This window comes from Lagenorhynchus albirostris, chromosome 5, assembly GCF_949774975.1.
Source record: "Lagenorhynchus albirostris chromosome 5, mLagAlb1.1, whole genome shotgun sequence".
Taxonomy (NCBI): Eukaryota; Metazoa; Chordata; class Mammalia; order Artiodactyla; family Delphinidae; genus Lagenorhynchus; species Lagenorhynchus albirostris.
The window spans coordinates 105,026,819-105,049,288 of record NC_083099.1 but is presented as its reverse complement, the minus strand read 5'-3'; the positions used below and the strand labels follow the sequence as shown (position 1 = coordinate 105,049,288).

General features: G+C 34.2%; 1 protein-coding gene across 3 annotated transcripts in view; it reads left to right on the top strand.

The window, feature by feature from the left end:
• The window catches only part of ZNF654 (zinc finger protein 654), a 94,282-nt gene extending 73,640 nt beyond the window's left edge, over nt 1-20,642 (top strand). The window contains exons 4-9 of one of the 3 annotated variants that reach the window (XM_060150743.1): nt 726-861; nt 3,544-3,746; nt 4,358-4,497; nt 10,875-11,016; nt 14,591-16,931; nt 17,525-20,642. In XM_060150743.1, the coding sequence (XP_060006726.1) occupies nt 726-861; nt 3,544-3,746; nt 4,358-4,497; nt 10,875-11,016; nt 14,591-16,931; nt 17,525-17,532 (2,970 nt within the window). In that variant the 3' untranslated portion in view covers nt 17,533-20,642. Of the gene's footprint in view, nt 1-725; nt 862-3,543; nt 3,747-4,357; nt 4,498-10,874; nt 11,017-14,590; nt 17,457-17,524 lie in introns of those variants that run through there. The other 2 variants (XM_060150742.1, XM_060150744.1) reach the window with 2 other exon arrangements.
• Nucleotides 20,643-22,470: the final 1,828 nt, after the last annotated feature.

Sequence of the window (22,470 nt, the reverse complement as noted above, 5' to 3'; positions counted from 1 at the left end):
AAGTCCTCCAAAATGCATAGACAAATTATCAGTTAATGCCCAACTTATCAATAGTATCTTTATCTTAAGCCTAATGCAAAGTCTTCATATTATAGCCTGGATTCATTCCTTCAGCCTGTCATTTCTCATCCCAAGACTATAAATCTACTTACACAACAAAGTGGAATAGAATTTCCATCTTCCAGCCTTCTGCTACACCTAAGATTCTACATTTGGGATCAGTGACAGAGACCTGTACCTACCTGCCAACCAGAATCTGCATTGGACAGGGACCTCTCTATTACCTTCTTATTGTTAGGCCTGCCATTGTTAACAGAGACTTTATGAACTCTCACATAACTGAACGTACACGTTTTACATTTTTGCAACCTGGTTCTTTTCCTAGGAATGATGCATCCTGTAAGTTTTTCCATTAGGTTTTGCAGCCTGGTTCTTTTCCTAGAAATGATGCATCCCATATGTTTTTCCCTTAGGTTACACTTCATCCCTGTTATAATGGGATTTTCTAAGTCCAATTATGTACAAACTGTGTAACCTTTGGCATTAAAGCCTATTTGTGTACTAATGGGGTTTTGACACCCTAATTAGGTTACTAAAGCAACCCTTTCTCTTCTGTAGTTTAACAGCTGCCTCACTGACCATCAGTCATTTTATTGACAATGATGATCAAGTTTAGTTTTTAACCCCTTTAAATTCACAAAGCCAAAATGATTTTTCTCTCCTAGGAATGCCAGAATCACCTCCGCAGATATGGAAATGTGAATCTGGAACTGGTGACTCGAATCATTAGAGATGGTGGCCCATGGGAAGATCCAGTGTTGCAAGCTGTTCTAAAAGCCCAGCCAGCATCTCAGGAGATAGGTACTTCAGGAGACTCAAACTCTAAACCAACATTTGTGAGAAGCAAATACAATTTCATTTTCTAACTAGAGCAGTAATAGTGATTTTTCTTTATTTTATAATACTGAATAAGAGTAATGTATTTTCACATGAAGTGTGTCTAATTTGTTACATTAACCCAGCCCAAGAGTGACTTGACATAAGATTAGGTACAATTATTTCTAGTAATTTCCTATTAAAATGGGAATTCAGAGTGTTAACATATTTAGTATCCCCATGCTTTTTACAGAGTTTGTTTTCACTTCAGTTATGTTTTTTAAAATCTATTTAAGTAGGAACACCCTTTAAAACAAACAAAAAAACACCCTCCTTAAACACATGGAATCTCCCTTATACAGGAAACTCTGTGAAGGATGGAACTCCTTCAGCTTTTGTTTTGATGTACACTACCATATATCCTACACCTAGCCAGTGCTCAGTATAAATATTTGTTTACTGAATGAATGACCACATGATGAATGCATAACTGAATGAGTGACTAATAAGTAAATTTCGATTCCAAATACTCTAAAGCAGTATTTCCCAAACTTCATTCATTAACAGAAGTTAAGTTTTGTTTCATCCCCTTACCACCTGCATACCTTTTGGACATCACTTCCTCTCCAACCTAGATACACAGTGGTTCCTGTGAGCCAAAATCTGCTTTTGAAGGCAGGAAGCTCTGTCAACTATTTCTAGTTAATTCTTTTTAAAAAAATATTTGCCATATTATTCCTGAGCCCCAGAACATTTGGGTCACCAAAACATAGAATGTAAGCTCAGCAGTAGTGAATAAGCACAAAAGTGTGGACACATTTGAGAGCATGGAGAGAGCCTATGGAGTGCAATTATAACATGGCCAAAGGGAAAGACAAGACCTGCCAGCTGGAACCATTCAGATATTGGTCTGGTGAGAAGACGTTTCACACCACCAATTGCCTGTGCAGGTTAGGATCTTTCCATTTGTCCCAGGTAAAGGAGTGGGGTGGGTTGTGATTAGAACTGAATGGAGAAGGGGCTATGATTCTAGGGCTTAAGAGCAAGCTGACCCCAGATACAAGTGTAGAGGACTAGAAGAGATGTTAGAGAAGATGAAAAAAGAGATAAGACCAGGAGAAGCAGTGGTGGAATGAGATGGGAGGTAGGACAAGACTAGAAGGAAAGAGCTAAGGTATATGTGACAATGGTGTGGTATAAATATAAAGGATACAAAGGAGAGTAGCACTTGATGTGAGGGTCTTGGAAAGGAATAAAAAGAAAAGAAAAAAACTGAAGAGGGAGGCAGTAGTTAGATCAGAGGAGGAAGAGTCGGCTCATTGAGGAAAAGTATGAACCATCAAATATAGGGAAGGCAAGGGTGACAGCCTTGAAGGAATCTCTGAGGAAACTGGAGAATGTGGCCAGAGGGGACAGGAGCTAGGCAAAGACAGAATCATAGGGAATGAGAACAGGGGAGGAGAGTTTGGGGTTTTAGGGTAGCTTTTAGGCTCCTTTCAGTAGGAGCTAGAACAAACCTGTTGCTTTTTGGTGTGAGGGCTGATGGCCTCAATATATACAGTTTATAATATGTATATAGTCCTTTCATATATATTCCTTTTATACTTACACTAGCATACCTCACTTTGGGAAAAGCTGCTCTAGAACCTCATTAATGTAGATGACTGTACTCTAGTTGGTGATCATCAGGGTAAAGATCAGTCTGAAGTTTATCTTTGCATCAACTATACAAAATCATTGTCTGCTTAGCTTATAGTGTAAACAGAATTGCAAGGCAAATGTTGAAGCCCAAATAAAACATTATTCATAGGCATTTCAGAAACTACTGATTAAACATATATAACTAATTAAAAGATTTTTGGATTTGAAATCATGAAATATGGGTTCCAGTTCCTGCTCTGCCACTTATTTAATTAATTCTTTGTCCTTGGGCAAGTCATTTGACCTCTCTGAGACTCAGTTTTGTGATCTGTAAAACAAGTATTAATATTATACCTGTCATGAGGTTGTTGTTAGGTCTAAATGAACTTTTATAGATAAAGGCTTTTATATATTTTAAAATTGTGTAAAAGCAAGTATTAATTAGTAATTATCCTTAGTGACACATGGGCATATATTAATAAGCAGTCCTGTTTGGCACTACTTGTAACTTAATTTTTTTGTTTGAAAGTAATAAAATATATTTCTTTTATGATTGAACTTTTTCATTAATTCAGATTACATTTCTCTATAATTAATCTGAATTAATATGGTTTAATGACAAATTACAATTTAGCCTTTTAATCTTATAGGAATGAAAATACTGGTCAGTAAGAAGATAAAGTATGTAATCTTAGACTAGAAAGAAATTTGAAACATTTTAACATTAGTGAACACAAAAAAAGAATATTTCTTTTTTTGTTTTGTTTCTTAAATTTTGCTTACTTTTTAGACTGAGAAAGAATCAGCAAATATTTCTTGGACACAGTTTTGGTGTCTCTTACTTCCATTTTTCCAATCATTTAACTGAACATTCCTTTCACAAATAAACTCCTAATAAGAAAAATGCTATTTAATTAAATAGTTGATTTAATTAGATACCACATGTTAGCGCTAAGGTGTCAAAGAACAAAGTTTGAGACAGTCTTTTCATGAGAGTAATAAGAGTCTGTTTTCTTTTTACTATAGTGAACAAATATTTAAGTTCTGAAAATCCACTGTTCTTTGAACTACGTGCCAGATATCTAATTGCTTGTGAACGCATACCTGAAGCAATGGCTCTCATTAAATGTTGTATAAATCACCCAGAAATCAGTAAAGACTTGTACTTCCATCAAGCACTCTTCACATGTCTGTTTATGTCACCTGTAGAAGATCACCTATTCCGGGAGGTATTGTTTGAGATTATGTTTGCCTATTACCATTTTAACCTTACCAAAAAAAAAAAAAAAAAAAAAAAGTAGCCCATTCTTGTTAAATTCCTTTTACAGTAATATCAAAGGTTTTAAAATTACATTATCTAGATGTTCCCTTTGGCACCATTCTTTAAGCTCATATTGAATTAGAGTCTGATATTAACAAATGATGAAATTAAAATTTTTGTTGATAAGCATTATTCATGTTGAGTGAGCTTCTGGTGTGACAGAGGTTAAATAAAAACCGAGAAGCATTATGATTTTGCATTTTAAATAAAATTGTAAGAAATTAAATGCATATGTTTGTTATTTTGGTTTTTTTTTTAAGATGAAAGAACCTTTTTCGAATATGGACCCTACATATCGACAAGCTGTGGACATTGAGATTAAAAGTAGTCATTGTAAACTGTAGGTTCTATATAGTGAAACTATGAAAACATGAAAATATCTCTGTACAATTCATCATTGTCTTTGTAGAAGAAAACTAGAAATCTAATTTCTTCTGAATGCTTAATTTAAACATTTATTACACCTATCTTTCTAGATATTTTTAATGATACAAACTGGTTTTTCTTTTTCTCTTATAGCATTTACTGAAAACTGATTGTAAGAGTGGAATTGATATCATCTGTAACACTGAAAAAGAAGGCAAGACTATGTTAGCCTTGCAACTCTGTGAATCCTTTCTTATTCCACAGCTCCAGAATGGGGATATGTACTGTATCTGGTAAGTGTTCCTAATATAGAAATTGAAATGGTGAGATGGGGTACAGAAGGAGAATTGGTTAGCAGAATTTGCACTTTATATATTTTTTTAAAGTTATGTGAAAATGTTAAGCCACTTTTTCCCCCACATTTATTGTGCAAAAAACGATAGGTTGTAAGACCTATCGTAAGGATTAAAAAAGAAAATGATCATGTACCAGTAATTGATAGTGTTGATATTTAAGGAATGTGTTACAATAAAATAGTTATGTTTTAAATTAAATTTAGAGTGTTATTTTTAAATTTTTTTAAGAGTTCATTTTTCGGAGCAGTTTTAAGTTTTACAACAAAATTGAGAGGGAGGTACAGGCATTCCCTATATATTCCCTGCCCCCACAAAGGCATTTCCTCCCCCATTATCAAGATCACTCACCAAATGGTACATTTTTTACTAAGAATGAACCTACATTGACACAATTACCCAGAGTCCACAGTTTACCTTTAGGGTTCACTCTTGGTGTTAATTTTCTATGGGTTTGGACAAATATATAGTGACATATATCCATCACTATAATATCATACAGAGTATGCCCTAAAAATCCTCTGTGCTCTGCCTATTCATCTCTCCGTCCCACCCCTGCCACCACCTCTGGAAACAACTGATTTTTTTTTTTTTTTACTATCTCCATAGTTCTGCCTTTTCCAAAATATCATATAGTTGGAATCATACAGCATGTAGCCTTTTCAGATTGGCCTTTTTCACTTAGTAATATGCATTTAAGTTTCCTCTGCGTCTTTTCATAGCTTGATAGCTCATTTCTTTTTAGTGCTGAATAATATTCCATTGCCTGGATGTACCACAGTTTATTTATCCATCATCTACTAAAGGACATCTTGGTTGCCTCCAAGATTTGGCAGTTATGAATAAAGCTGCTATAAACATCTGTGTGCAGGTTTATGTGTGGACATAAATTTTCACCTCCTTTGGGTAAATACCAAGGAGCACGATTGCTGGAACGTATGGTAAGAGTATGTTTAGTTTTGTAAGAACCTGCCAAACTGTCTTCCAGAGTGGCTGTACCATTTTTCATTTCCACCAGCAGTGTTTGAGATTTCCTGTTGCTCCACATCCTCACCAGCATTTGTTATTCGTGTCCCAGATTTTGGCCATTCTAATAGGTGTGTAGTGGTATCTCATTTTAATTTGCATTCCCCTGATGACATATGATGTGGAGCATCTTTTCATATGCTTATTTGCTATCTGTATATCTTCTTTGGTGAGGTGTCTGTTAAGGTCTTTGGCCCATTTTTTAATTGGGTTGTTTGTTTTCTTATTGTCGAGTTTTAAGAGTTCTTTGTATATTATGGATAACAGTCCTTTATTGGATGAGTCTTTTACAAATATTTTCTCCCAGTCTGCGGCTTGTCTTTTAATTCTCTTGATATTGTCTTTCACAGAGAAGTTTTCAATCTTAATGAAGTCCAGCTTATCAATTATTTCTTTCATGGATCATGTCTTTGGTGTTATATCTAAAAAGGCATCAACATACGCAAGGTCATCTAGGTATTCTCCTATGTTATCTTCTAGGAGTTTTGTAGTTCTGTGTTTTCTGTTTAGATCATGATCCATTTTTAGTTAATTTTTGTGAAGGGTGTAAGGTCTGTGTTTAGACTCTTTTTTTTTTTTAATGTGGATGTCTAGTTGTTCTAGCACCATTTCTTGAAAAGACTATCTTTGCTCCATTGTATTGCCTTTGCTCCTTTGTCAAAGAACAGTTGACTATATTTATGTGGGTCTATTTCTAGCTCTCTGTTCTCTTCCATTGATCTATGTGTCTCTTCTTTCATCAGTACAACTCTGTCTTCATTATGTTAGTTTATATTAAGTCCTGAAGTCGGGTAGTATCATTCCTCCAAATTTGTTCTTCTTCAGTATTGTATTAGCTATTCTGGGTCTTTTGTCTCTCCACATAAACAGTTTGTCCATATCCATAAAATAACCTGCTGGGATTTAGATTGGGATTGAATCTGTAGATTAAGTTGAGAAAAACTAATAACTTGACAATATTGAGCCCTCCTGTCCATGAACATGGAATATATCTCCATTTATTTAGTCCTTTGATTTCATTCATCAGAGTTTTGTAGTTTTCCTCATGTAGATCTTATACATATTTTGCTAGATTTTTTCCTCATGTAGATCTTATACATATTTTGCTAGACTTATACCTAAGTAACTCATTTTGGGGACACTAATATAAATGGTATTGTGTGACTATTAGTTATTGTAAGCATTTTTAAAACCAGTTAAAAATTATTAGCAGAAAAAAAATTATTAGAATATTATGAAGCATCAAATTTATCTAGCAATCATGTAATTTAGAATGTGGTTTGAGAGTATTTTTAGTACCAACCCTTAAGTGCTATTAGATGAAATCATGAATAATAATTAGAAAAGATTCTAATAACTTCTGCCTCCCCTACCCCAGTACACACACACACACACACACACACACACAAAAGAAAAAAACCCTACCACTTTGACATGCCATTAATTCTTAAGAGAAAACTAGGTTTCATGTGCCTAACATCATAATATGAAATGATATGGGCTATAAACATTTTTTAATAAATGCTTTCAAATTTTAAGTTCTTAGATACTTAAAACAATAGCTTGAAGGGGGTTTAAAGATAAACTTATTTAATATATTATAGATTTTATAGATTAAAATCTTCAGATTCAGAGATAGAGTCAAATAGCTAATTAATAGAACTGGGTCTAGAAACTAGTGGATTTTGTCTTCTATGGGACTGTACTCTTAGAATATACAAATTTTTATTCAGAAGTTTACCATGTAAATTGAAATTACAAATAGAGTGGAGGATCAGGAGACAATGGTAAGACATACACTTCTAAATAGTTTTCAAAGTATTATCATTTCTTGATATGCAGTTATTTTGAAACAGGATATAGTCATTACTATTATAGTATATCTTTTCCTATGGTGATAGGAATGTTCTCTACCCTTGGCTATATTAAACTATTTAAACAGAATATCCATTGTTTTCATTTTAACACACTCATAAGTAAACTGGAATCAAGTATAAACAAACCAAAAAGGACCAGGAAAACATTTTATTTTCTTCTTCTCTTGGCTGACCAATTTCTACTCTTTAGGGAAGAACTTTAAAAATAGAACAGTGCCTATCTTTCCTGCTCCTGGCCACAGTCACCTTCTAAGAATAGAAGCTGGGTGTGTGACTCCCAGCTGCCTAACTGAAAAGGAATCTTTAGCCTGCTTCTTTGTCCTTCCTTCTGAGTAGGCTGAGTTCTGATTGCCTGCCCTCTTATTTCTTCTACCTCTCTCCTTTATATTTCTGAGTGCTGGGGTCCGAAAAAAGTTGATTTTCATGGTAACTTCAAGAGCAGGATTCTTTCCAGCTTATAAGGTCTGTGTTGTCTGTTTCATCTTGGTCTTCAGATTACTCTTCATCTCCCCTCTCTGAGGACAAAACCTGATCACAGTCCAGTTTTGCTCTGTCTCAAGCCAATGAAGCAAGCTACTAATCCAGTTCTCTCACCATCGATAATAAGAATATTATAATAATAGCAGCTGCTTATATTTGCTGAGTGCTTCCATTAGTCTATGCTTTGTATATGCATTATCTCATTTACTCCAGCAATCTTATGGGGTAGATAATATGCCCAAACCATTCAACTAGTAAATAATGATTCAAACCCAGGCAGTCTCTGCTACTAAACATTACTTACTATAAAATGGGTATAGTATGAAAAAAAATCTATGTGGTAAGGGTGGCTATAGACCTTGTTATAGTCTCTCTGCAACTAGATAACTTGGAGGTTATATTAGCAGTTAGCTACCTGGGAAATGTGTTTGTACACCAAATCAGTGCTGTGTTGTTTCTTTTTTAAGGACCCTTTTTTGGAAAGGAAAGCATAAGCTTCATTAAACTTTCCCTTTCATCTTCACAAAGAATACTATCTGAGCAATTTATTAAACATCAGTATATACCAGACATTTCACCTAGGTGTTTTCACTTATCTCTCTTAATTCTTTTTATGTATAAGAAAACTGTGGATAAAAGAGATAAAAGCCACACAGCTAGTAACAAAATGGAGTTGGAATTTATACTAGTCAGTTTCCAAGTGATAACATCCTATGTCTAACTAGTTCAGGGAGAAGGTAGTATTTATTGAATGTATACTGGAGTATGACGTGAGCCACAAAAAGGGCAGGGTTATAGGTGATCCTCAAAGATAATTGCTAACAGGGACGTTGAGATTGCTGGGGTTTTTTAGAAGTATCTCTGTTCTGCCATTTGGCTTCAGTCTTTCCTGTTGCAGACCAGAAGAATGCCAACAGTCCCCAGGCTTCATAGTTTAGAGCTGAAAACATTCCAGGGATTCTGACTTAATTGGGGTCAGTTTCCCATTCCTGAATTAATATTTTAAGGAGAGTGAGGAGGGTCACTTAGGAGGCACGGCCACTGAGGTTCCAGCCCTGTGTATTCGGGCTATTCTTAGAAAATGGTGGTTCACTGTGAACTGGGGAGTACCATCTCAGTTGGCATGTAATGCCCTATTGAAATGTAGGTCTCTTATTCCCAATCTCCTGTTCTTCTTCACTACCTCCACTATATAATGTGTCATTGAGAAGATTTACAATGTATTAATAGTTGGGGAAACAGGACTTATAAACAAGGAAGTATATGAAAGGCATTAAACCAGTAAGAGAGATAAGATCTGTTCTGAAGTAGTTATCACTTTAAGTTCGGGGTATTCATGAAAATTTTCATGAAGAAGAGGCACTTGATATGGACTCTGAAAGATAAGCTTATCTTAGAAATAAATATTTTCCAAGTAGAGCAATCAGCACAACAAAAAGTGAGAATAAATGAAGCACATTAACTGACACTGAGGAAACCAACTTAGGAGAATGCCCAGGATTCAAATCCTGATCCTTCTGACACCAAAGCCCATGTTTCTGTTGCTTTTAACACAAGGCATATTGAACAAGTACTAAATGAAATAATCTGGGAGGCTGGAAGCAGATCAGTTTAGCAACCCCTATAGAAGTACATATGGAAAATTAAAGGGCCTAACGTGGTAGCATTGAGAAAGAATGATATAACTGTGGGCAAAAATATAATAAAAATATAAAGACTATGAAAAACAAGCAGGTTAGAACCAGACAGGTTAGAGAAATGTTTAGTGTCATTGGTCTAGGAAAAGGTAATCAATTTTGCAGGAATTTGATTTGTTCTAAATGGATTAAAGTGATAGAAACCAATCTAAGTTGAAATATCCAGTTACGGAAAGTGGGAAAGAAGTCAGAGCTAGAGATTTGGGAACATGGTGTGAAACCTGGTGAGCTTTCCAAAGGAATATGTGTGCCAAAAAAAAGTGAGTGGTGGACGAAAGCTTAGGAACACCCACACAGCTTGTGTGAAATAGAAGAGGAATTTTGGTTTTACTTTTTGTGTTGCTTGCCATCATTTTTTGTTTTGTGTTCTGTGTTGTCTCTCTAAATAGAGTATGCATACCTTCATGATAGTAGTCAAGGTGTCCTTAGATTTAATAGCTGTATGTGCTGGGTTCAAAGTACATTCTCAGTATATCACTTTTTTTTTAACATTTTCATCAATTATTTTAATACGTTTTAGATTATGATGTTTTATGTAACTTTTATGACACTTTTCAAGGAATTCTAATTTGCTAAAATGTGATATCCAAATGTAACAATTATATCTTATGATTTCCTTTGCCTCAAAACCCACTGCTCCTACCTTGTTCATCTAATAACCTTGGCCATATTTTAGAAAAGAATCTACCTGTGAAATACTTTAAATGGTCCATAGCTTGTTTAAAATACTACATCTTAATGGAAGAGTAGATGATATAAAACAAAATTTCAGAATCAGTACTATAATATACTTACACTTTTAATCTGTAGTACTTTTGGTATCTTAATAGATTGAAAAGTATGAACCATTCTTTGCAGAAATTCTACAACATTGATTTCTAAATTTGCAAGTGGGTATTAATTAAGGTCAAAGTTAAATTTTTTAAGCAATATCATTAATATTGGTATACTGAGATTAGAATTTGTTTTGATCAAATACTAGAGATGCCTTAGGTTTGTTGGCATATAATTAGAATGCATTGCATATAGCAAATTGCAATTTCTAATCTCACCTTTTCTCCTAGCTTCTATTAGTCCCAAATAGGTAGTGGAAGTAGCCTGGAAGTTAACTTAATATCCATTTACACCCACTTTGTATACATCCCAGCCAGGGCACTACAGAATCAGGGAAAGACAGCTAATGTCTGTATTTGAATAAACTGTATCTTTGATATTTCTCTTTTTTTCTCATTTACAGGGAGTTGATTTTCATATGGAGTAAACTTCAGCTAAAGTCTAATCCTTCAAAACAAGTTTTTGTAGATCAATGCTACCAGCTTTTAAGAACAGCAACTAATGTGAGAGTCATATTTCCTTTCATGAAAATCATTAAAGATGAGGTAAATAGTATATATTTATCCCTTCATTTTAAATTAAATTTAAATGACAGTTCACTGAAACTTGAATCTCTTGTGGTAAAATGTATTTGATCATGTAATTGAAGAAAAGGAGGATTTTAAGGCATTCTCCATATATTATATCCTCCCCTCCCCCCACCTCAAACTCCCAACATGGTACAAAAAGTATGCATAAATGAAAATAACTGAAAAAAGAAAAAAAATTTAGTGTTACATAAAGTTTAGTATGGGAACTGCTTCCATAAGAAGCTATTATCTCTTTTCTTATAATTAAATAAGCCTGGCACTTTTAACATTATTCTAAGTCCTGTATGTAGAATCTTAACTAATTTGCAAATGAACTTTCTGTAACTATAGCTAATACCTGTTCACCATCATAGAGAAATAAATAGTTCATAGTTTTACGTTTGGTGTTTAGGTAAAAAGGAATAATGAATTCTGAGACATTTTTGAAACCTAAGGACAAATTTTTAAAGTGTTTATTTAAAATAATAGTAAAAACCCATTACCTATTTTTAAAAATAGTTCTGAAGCAAGTTTTTCATGGGCCACTGGCAAGTGAGTAAAATTCTACATATGATTCTTACATAGACATGAAAGTAGATCCTACAGATCCTTTTACTTTTTCTCCTCAAGTATTAACAGAACTTTGAGTACAAAGATAGGAAAGATAAAGCTACCTTACATTTTAGGTAGCTCCATTTAACTGAATCTTTATGTGGGTTACTTTTAAATATATAAGGAGGCATCCATTAAATAATATATTTTAATTTTTTTACATATTTATGCATTTATTACATTCATTATCACATCACTCATTAGATGTATGACCATGTAGTGATCATATTCCCGTGATAAAAAGCACTATATCAGAGGGTTTGGTTTTGTTTTATTTCCTATTTATTTTGCTAACTGCATTAATAGCTTCATTATTAAAGAGTAAAATGTTATTTAAATGCATTGTCAAAGTTAACCTCTCTCCCCACCAAAAAAACAAAGAAAAAACAAACTATGCTATAGAATACTTCTTAATATTTGAAGTACATCAGAATTACCTGTAAAACTTTCTAAAAAATATTTATCTATCTCTGTTTTTTTAACATATGATTCTCATTTGTACCAAAAATCGAGAGACTTTGTTATAGAAAATTTACAATATAGGTGAAGTTCAGCCAATTATCATAGAGCTTTCTCGTTTTCACATGTGTGGTCAACCTAAGAATACATGATAAGGGGAAAAATTCAAAGATGAAATAAATATTTAAAATGTGCTTAATTTCTTATACAGTCTATTAAAAACATTTTTATCTGATGGAATAGATCATTCACACGCCTCAGTGCTAAGAGGCACAGGCAATGCTGTGTGAGTTCAGAAGGAGACATTACAGATAGCATATCTGAAAAGCCTTCACAGAGGAAGATGCTTTCAGTTGGGTTTTAAATGATAGGGGAGGATAATACTAATATTTGTAGAGGATTTTGTGTTTACAGAGCCCCTTCTCCTCATTTTATTATTTGGTTCTCACAGCTGTCCAGTGGCATTAATAGGGTGGCACAGAAACGGGGAAGTGTGTGGATGACAAAACTAATCGAAGAGTTTAGTTTCTATGGGGTTGGGGGTGGGGTTGCTATAGGCCCTAAAGGGACTGAATGCTACTCTAAAAATTGAAATGTCAGTCCATAAATATACTGGAATTGTTAAAGGCTTTCAGGTAAGAAAGTAGCCTGTTCCCTTTTGTGATGATCCTGAAATTTTTAAACCTCAGCAACTGTGAGTACATTATAATTTCATGAGAAAAGAGAGGATGTAGATAGAACATTGGACAAAGAGAATGAATTGTTTTGAAGCAGTGGAGTTGAATTTGCTATATCTGGAAAATCTAGGTAGGTTTTATAACTGACAATTATAGAAATAAGAAATTTGAATTCAGAAAAGGATTCCAAGCTGGAAATGGTGGATTTATAGGAGACTAAATCAGTGGAATATATCTGATCTCATTCATTCTGCAAACATTTATTCAAAGGTCACTGTATGTCAACTCCTATGTTAACCACAGAAGGATACGAAAAATGAGATACTGTCCCTGTGATTTAGGAATTCCAAGTCAAGAAGTAGGGGCGTAGACAGTTATAAAACAATATTACATGCTTTTTAGAAATAAGTATAAATTATTCTCAGTGGAAAGAATAGAGAATGTTTTTAACTCTACCCCAAGGTAGGGGCCAGAATGAATCAGAAAAACTGTCAAGGCAGAATTGATTCTCAAAGAATGAATAGGAGATGGGTAGGAATTTACCAGCGAGGTAAAGTGATATGCAGAGTTAAGTTCTGCTTGTGGAACTGTAAGTGAGGGTTGCATAGCACATAAGGAACTCAGAGGACATGAGGCTTGCATGTCATCTGTAATATACCATATGCAGGCAATATGATACACAGACACAACTGTTAAAGACATATTATTATTTTATCTCTTTCTATTCAAACAAGCATTTAGGTCATTCTAGAGGCATTATTTATAACTTGAATTAAGGTGGATAGACAACAAATTCCCAACTAAAAGCTGATGCAGTTATCTTTGAGTCATCAGTCAAAGTTTCAAAGCTTGAATACTTTTCAGATAACTTCCAGTAGGTTCATTATTCTGATACCTTATTAGATTTGGAAAGTTTATAATTGCCTTCTTCATGTGGATTACACTTCTCCCCTTATTTGGATAAATAATGTTACTTAATAAGTACAATAAGTAATATTATTTAGTGCAGCTTTATGAAAGAGTTTCCATAAGCAGTTCTTTTTGTTTTTACTTTAGTATTTTTTTAACATCAAAAATTGATAACTGGGCTTCCCTGGTGGCTCAGTGGTTGAGAGTCCGCCTGCCGATGCAGGGGACACGGGTTCGTGCCTTGGTCCGGGAAGATCCCACATGCCACAGAGCGGCTGGGCCCGTGCGCCATGGCCGCTGAGCCTGCGCGTCCGGAGCCTGTGCTCCGCAACAGGAGAGGCCACAACAGTGAGAGGCCCACATACCGCAAAAACAAAAACAAAGACAAAACAAAGAAAATTGATAACTGTGTTTTTAAATACATATAATTTAACCCTTCTGCCACAGAATGTAAGATTGGTACCTTAAAACAGGGGCCTAGATATGTAAGAAACTTGAACCACCATAAGTTCATGAAGCATTTTATTTTTTTAATAACCATAAGGTTATGAAGCATTTTGTATTATGGTCAGTAGGGCTTGTCAGACTTGAAAATTAAATAAATTGGAAGCTAAAATACTGTCTTTTCCAGGTTATTCTCAAGTTAAAACAGATTTATTTATATATTAAAAAGCAGTTAAACATGGCTACCCATTGAAGAAAATTGCACATTTAGAATACTCTGTTTGTTTAGCTTTCATTTCAGAGTTGTATTGGGTTGGCCAGAAAGTTTGTTCGAGTTTTTCCGTACGATGCTATGGAACGTTTTGGCCAACCCTGTATTTTAAAAGGATAATCTAGTAAGTGTTAATAATTTTTTTTAAGAAGTAGCAGTAATATTTTTCTTTTTACAGGTTGAAGAAGAAGGCTTACAAATTTGTGTTGAAATATGTGGTTGTGCTCTACAGCTAGACCTTCATGATGATCCTAAAACTAAATGTCTAATTTATAAAACAATTGCACATTTTTTGCCAAATGATTTGGAGATTCTCAGGATTTGTGCACTCTCAATATTTTTTCTTGAGCGCTCCTTGGAAGCTTATCATACTGTTGAAGAGCTTTACAAACGTCCAGATGAAGAATATAATGAAGGCACAAGTAGTGTTCAAAATCGTGTTCGTTTTGAATTACTTCCAATTTTGAAAAAGGGATTGTTTTTTGATCCTGAATTCTGGAACTTCATAATGATTAAGAAAAACTGTGTAGCGTTACTGAGTGATAAATCAGCAGTTAGATTTCTAAATGAAAGTACACTGGAAAATTCTACAGGTAATGTAAAAAAGGCAGTGGAACAGCAAGGTTTAGATGAAGGACTTGACTCTCTTACAGATCAGAGCACTGGAGAGCTTGATCCTGATGATATATCTGGAGTGCAACCAAAAGGTCATATTAATGCAAAGAAAAACCTCACAGCTCTTAATGCTTCCAGAGTAGATCACAATGTCCCAAGGCATCGGTGTATGTTATGTAACAAGGAATTTCTAGGTGGTCACATTGTACGGCATGCCCAGGCTCATCAGAAAAAGGGCAGTTTTTCATGTGTGATATGTGGTAGAAAATTTAGAAACAGAGGACTTATGCAGAAGCATTTAAAGAATCATGTTAAGAAAATACAGAGACAGCAACTTGCTGCAGCTCAACAGGAGGATCAGGAAAATCCTGCTTTGGAAGAAATAAATTGTTCTGATACTTTCATTTCATTTGAAAATGGGAAGTCTGATAATAAGGATTTGGAAGTAGAGACTATTACCCGTTCCAGTGATGGAAACAAAGATGTCATCCCTTCACATGTGGGTGAATTCATTGAAATTCCCGGAAGTGTATCAGAAGATGTTATTGAAAATATTACTGAAAATGGCAATCCTGATACTTCTTTAAATAATGTCTCAGAGCCATTACCTGTATGTGTGGATGACTATGAGGAGGAAGAAGACGAAGAAGGTGATTATGAAGAAGATGATTACGACTTGAATCAGGAAACTTCAGTACTTCATAAAATCAATGGAACCGTGTGCCATCCAAAAGACATATATGCGACAGATCAAGAAGGAAACTTTAAGTGCCCCGCTCTTGGCTGTGTCAGGATATTTAAAAGAATTGGATTTCTAAATAAGCATGCAAGGACTGTACATCCAACTGATTTAAATGTGCGGCAAACAGTAATGAAGTGGAGCAAAGGAAAATGCAAATTTTGTCAAAGGCAGTTTGAAGATTCTCAACATTTTATAGATCACCTTAATAGACACAGCTATCCAAATGTGTACTTTTGTTTGCATTTTAATTGCAATGAGTCATTTAAGCTGCCAATCCAACTTGCTCAGCACACAAAAAGTCACAGGATATTTCAAGCTCAGTGTAGTTTTCCAGAATGCCATGAGCTTTTTGAAGATCTTCCTCTGCTATATGAACATGAAGCTCAGCACTATTTAAGTAAAACACCAGAATCATCTGCACAACCAAGTGAAGCAATTCTTTGGGATGTTCTTACAGACTCAAAATCTAATCATCAGGAAAAAGACTCATCTAGTAATGAGAAACAAACTGTTAGTCTACCAGTTTCTACTAGTAAATCAAGGAAAGATCCTACAGAACCAAAGACATGTATAGAAAGTATGGAAAAGAAAGACCGTTTAGTTCAGAATGGAAATGAACATTCTGATCACACTGTTTCTGATATAAGCTTGACAGACCAAAAGATGCCTGACATAGAGCCAAATTCTGAAAATAATTGTATTAGTGATTTAGTCAATGGACACAGTGGAATAGAGCAAACACCTTTAGTTTCCTCAGATCCTGCTTTGAAAATTGATACAAATAGAATCAGGACAGAAAACGGTTCCATTTTACCTAGTGTTGTACCACAAGAACACAGTACCCTGCCAGTACCTCAGGCACCTTCCAAACCAAATCAGACGAGTGAACATACTTCATATGGCTTAATTTTAACAAAGCCATATGTCAGACCATTGCCTCCCAGTTACCTTGATGAACGGTACCTTAGTATGCCAAAACGCAGAAAATTTCTGACTGATAGGGTAGATGCCTGTTCTGATCAAGATAACGTTTGTAAAAAATCAGTGAAAAGATTAAGATGTGGCAAATGCCTGACCACCTACTGTAATGCAGAAGCACTTGAGGCTCACCTTGCACAAAAGAAATGTCAGACACTCTTTGGATTTGATTCAGATGATGAAAGTAAGTCTTCTGTCTTCTCAGCAGGTATATCTGTAGAAATAGAAAATGCCATAGATCTTTGTAAGGTTAAAAAAATTAACATTTATATAACACAGATAATAAAGCACTACCCCATACATTATTTCCTTTAATCCATACAACCACCATGAGGTGCTATCACTATTCCTGTTTTATAGATCAAGCAACTGACATTCACAAGTAATTTGCATAGGCATACACCTGTGAACTTGTGGAAGCCAGAACTTGAACACAGTTTTTTCATACTTTTGGATCATACTCTTTAACTGTATCTGAGGCTTTTCTTCATTCCAAGTTTTATGTAGTAAGAGATCTAAAAACAAAGTAATTATGATGGAAATGTTTTTCATCTGCATGCCAGAAATGTAAACCAAGTTGAGCCTCTATTACAAAAACAAAAATAAGAAAGAACCAGAAAATAATTGAAAAATAAAACTGAGCAAAAGAAGAGCTTGCCTTTCTACTAATATTAATATTCTTTAAATGAGTAAGGGTATAAATAAACAGGAAATCTAACTTAGAATACTAGATGAACATCTATAAATATGAATTAACAGACGTGTTCTGTTTTACAGGTGCCTGATAAAAATGTTTCAGAACGATCTGTCGATCAAGCAGTAGTGTGCAAAAAGCACTACAAGAAAATGCATCATCAGTTTGCTATTTCCCTGATGGCCTTAATTTTAGAGCGGTCTTGGATTACTAAAGATAAAGACAAAGCACATTTTCTAGAATGAACCCACAGAGGAGATGTGCTGGTTTAGACTCCAAAAGGGTTATTACAAAACTCCCAAAGTACCAGTTATCCAGAAAAACCACATTTTTTTTAAGAAGTCGATGATGATTAATAGCAGCATGTTCAGTTTCGCTTATGTGAGAAACATATGCAGGCAACTAGTCAAAAAGAATAACCAGCTATGGCCTTACAGAAAGGGAAAAACCCATTATAAAAAAGGGGGGGGTGGTTTACAACTTAAAAGTATTCCACAAATAGGGTTTGTTTTCTTGTCATGCCTAATCAGATTATGTCCTCCTTTCTGGTCAAACATGCTTTAAGGAACCATTTCTGTTTGATTTATTATTACTTAGAAACTGATTGATAAGATGAAAGTAAAACGATTTATCACCATACTAGCTATAAAAGATTGTACCTTGTTTCCAGATGATTGATTAGGTCAAAGTTCAATGAATGACATACCAGCATTTAAAATTAACAAACAAAGAAGACAAAACAACAGTGCTTTGCTAATAAGCTCTTGACAGAACCTTCCACTTTCCATTTTTATAATACCAATGAGTTATATTTAAAAGGCAGCAGCGTCAATAGAAAACATATTATCAGTAACTCTGGGAAGAGATGGGAGGATCTAAGACCATTAAAGGCTATCTTAGTTGAAAGAAAACACTGAATTGCAAATTCTTCAATGTGAATAATGGTATAAGCACACTGGGATATTTCTGTTTGTATATAGAGTAGTGTTAGGACATTGCTTGATGATTCATAGTAAGGTCCTTTAGACATTAATGTGAGTTATCTAAGTACAGTCCTATAAAAATAACTGACTATAAAAAAAAAATATGCAGCTAAGAATCCGGTCAAGAATTCATTGGTTTTATTCAATTAGGAGAGTTAATTCTAAAATAAGCCATATTACTTATGCTTTCTTATTTATTTCTGATGAATTTGGTCTGAATAGTAATTTTTATATATAAAAAGAAATATTTACACAAAAATTTGCACAGCAAGAACACAGTAAGATATATTGATGCATTTATTTTCTTTGATGACCAGTAATTTTCCTAAGGAAGATTTTAACTTAATAGTCAATAAATCGTTAAAACAAAAAGGTTTTTAAAAATACCCTCTCAGATGTGTTCCATGTCTTTAAAAGAGGAAGCTTAAAGACTTCCTTTTACCTAACAGTGTGTTAATCTATAGCAGGGGTAAAATGAACAAAAATGCAAAGGCAAATTCTTCAAAAACAGAGTTATTAATGTACCAATGTCAACCAGATATTCCAGTTATTCCAACTGATACATTCTTGTTCAAAGTATATAATCTCATCAGACCCTACTATTATAAATTTCTGGATATTAAAGCTTCTTGAATGAAGTCACTAAGGAAGTGTGACTTTTCTTCCAGGGTAGCACCCAGGCTTTATTAAATTAGGATTTCCAGGTCATGATAAATCAGATATCTAAAAAACTACCCAATTTTATTAGTTTATTTATCATAGGCGTTCACTACTATGCAATTGATAGTCATAAGTCCATATCAATCAAATCAGGTTTTTGTTTTGTTATGTAGCCTACATTAGGCTGTGGAATTTACATTTAAAAACATAAGTAAACAACTCGATAAGGTTTTTAAATCCTTTAAGGTCAACTAAAGAAAAAAATGTTTTCCATACTTCCTGATACTAAAAATATAATACTTGAGTTCTTTTTCAGTTCAGTCTAAAATACATCATATAATAAAAAGTATTTGGAAACTAGTTCATATGGACAATGAAGTTATTTTAAAATATTTCTGCTTTGTACATTTTCCAGATGTTTAAAATCACAGCTTAACATTTTATCACACTTTTAACTTTTTATGTTTTATAAGTTGTAACTATTGACATAAATCCATGTCTGCAACTTATTTTCATTCATTTTGCAGTTCATACCAAGATGTTTTAAACATATTCCACTTGTTATTTTTTTGTCTTTGAGGTTTTATTTCTACTTTTGTGTTGGTAAGGGAAAACTTTCTGAAAGACTGAGATCAAATTGGTTTATACATAACTAGATCAAGGAATGTTTTATAAAATTCTGTTTGACCACATTGTTCTAACCTCTTTATATACTTATCAAATAATTGCTATTGAAAGAATGTGTACATTTTCTTATGTATGCCTTATAAAACATAAACTTACATCATTTTGCTTTTACGGGGTGCATAAACTTCCAACAGTTCCAATGTGGAATTCAGAAGACAAGGAAGCTTTCTTCTTATTCCTCAAATTCTTCTCTTTTTCTTTTCTATTCCTTCTATTTTAAGGATGTGTTTATCTTACGTGGACCAAGTTTCCATCCTTTATTTTCAAATAAAAATTTCCTTTGAAACATTAAATATTAACTTTCTGCTATGTTTCAGTAAGGTCAAAAAAATAGCAAATCTGAATTTTTGCTGCTCAGATATTATGGAGAAGATAGAAAAGGAGAACCTTCGTGGACAGGGGCACTGGTACTTTGGGCTTCAGTCATACTCTTTTTTTTTTTTTTTAATAAACCACCAATTATATAATGAAGACATAACATAACATTGAACTTGTGATTCTTTTCAAATCACACTTGAAGGTTCAGCTGTACTCCTTTCATGTTTGGTTCAAACTGTAGTATGGGTGAAAAACCTAAAAGGGATGGTAGTGTTTATTTTTTAATTTATTTGGTACTGTAAAACACCATTTCAGAATGACTAAATGCTGCATATGCATTTTGGAATTGTTAATATGTGAAAGATATTACAGATTCAGCAAGAAAGGAAATATGTGCTTCCTTGTTGAACATTAAATTATTTTACTTTGCATTTTATAAGAGTACAAATTAAAACTGAGCCATTGAACTGCAATAAATCAACAGTGTCTCATTTCAAGAAATTTTTTGTACTGTACATAGATTTGTTCAATAAAACATTGTCCTTGTTGGTAATGAAGTTGTTCAGTTTTATGTAGCACATTACTTCAAAAGGAATTAGGCTTAAGGTATATGTTAAATAAGAAATTTCTATTATGTTTCATAAGAGAATGAGGTATTTCAGTTAATATTACCATATTCAGGTTATTGAGTGATTTTAAAGAACATAGAAAACGCTAAAAGTCTACACAAAATAGATATTTTTGACATTATTTAAACTAATGTCCATATGCAGGAATTACAAGTTGATAGAACACTGGTTACTAAAGTCATTTCAGGTAAGTGGTTTCAGTGTGAAATAGTACCCTCTGGAAACTTAGTAGGTGGAAAACAAATATCAGAACTCTCCAAGACAGTGGATGGACTGATCTGCACTGGTAATTCTTCAGAGATGAAGAGCCTCTGGTGGAACTTAAAGACTGTGAAGTCGCTTTGAAATAAGATGTAAATTATGAAAATTACTTCCTACGAAAGTATTTCAATGGGAAAACGTTCAAACCAATTAGTAATCTGTATCTAAAAGTGGGGTTCTTGGGCATGAGGGCTCTACTCTTTTGGCTCACTAACAAAGGAAAACCTCCTACACTTTTTGCTATAACTTGCAGCTTGGGGCTGAAGTAGAGAGAAACTCTTTGATACGATGAGAGCACTGCAAATGAAAGAACAGATATTGTGTTAATTACGGTGATTTGCACATATTACAAATGTTATGCTTTGAAAAACTATGAGAAAATTACTGAAACATTCTAGAGCTGAGATCTAGAATTCTCCATCTATGATTTATGGTCATATGATCTTAGACTATTAAATAAATGTATTGAGGTATTTAGATAAAGTTATTGGGGTTATCTAGACTTTCCATTTTTTTCTTTTCTGAAATTTGAGAAATGCTGGGAAGCAATCAAATATTAAATACACTTCCAAGATAAATTAGATTGCTTTCATAGCATAAGGTCCATACTAATTCAAGAATCAACTGATAACAAGGCCAGAAGTTTGGGCTATATATCAATATTTAAAATGGAGGCGATCCAATATTACATGGAATAAAAACTAAAGGGAGAGAGGTTCATGCCTTATTTATGGGTGCTGCAACTAGAGAAGAAATTACTGTGTACCAGGTTACTTTATGTGTGTTACCTCTTATTGTTAAAACAACCCAAAGGTAGATATGAACAATGCTTTTTAGACACCAAGGCTCAGAAAGATTAAATAACTTGACTAGTCACACAGCTAGTAAATGGAGAGGTGGAACTGAAAAGTCGGATGTTTCCTCCTAAAATCCTGCCATGCAGTTTCCATTCTGCCATGCAGTTTTCCCTACAAATTGTAGAGCATGAGTGGATCTAATATATCCAGATGGAGAGGGTTAGTCTTGCCTAAGGATCGGTGATTTCACAAAGGATGAAGTCTGGTACGGACATGGCTGTTTGATGTTCCATTCTCTTCTACTAGCAGTGATTCTTAAGAGTGTGGTCCCTAGAAGAGCAGAATCGCTATCATCTGAGAACTTGTTAGAAATGCTAAATTTGGGGGAGTTCCCTGGCGGTCCAGTGGTTAGGAATCTGTGCTTTCACTGCCATGTCCCCAGGGATCGGGGAACTAAGATCCCATAAACCATGAGGCGTGCCCGCCGCCCCCCCTCAAAAAAGAAAGAAATGCTAAATTTTTGATCAGATGAGGGACCAATCTGTCATTTAACAAGTCCTCCAGGTAAGGACTGAAAACCACAGATACAAAGCAACCAGTTTCTTCATAAAGTATTAAATTTATAGAGCCTTAGAAACTCAATTTCCAGGACATTTAAAGAAGTCCCCTATTAATAGGTACTTAAATAACTACT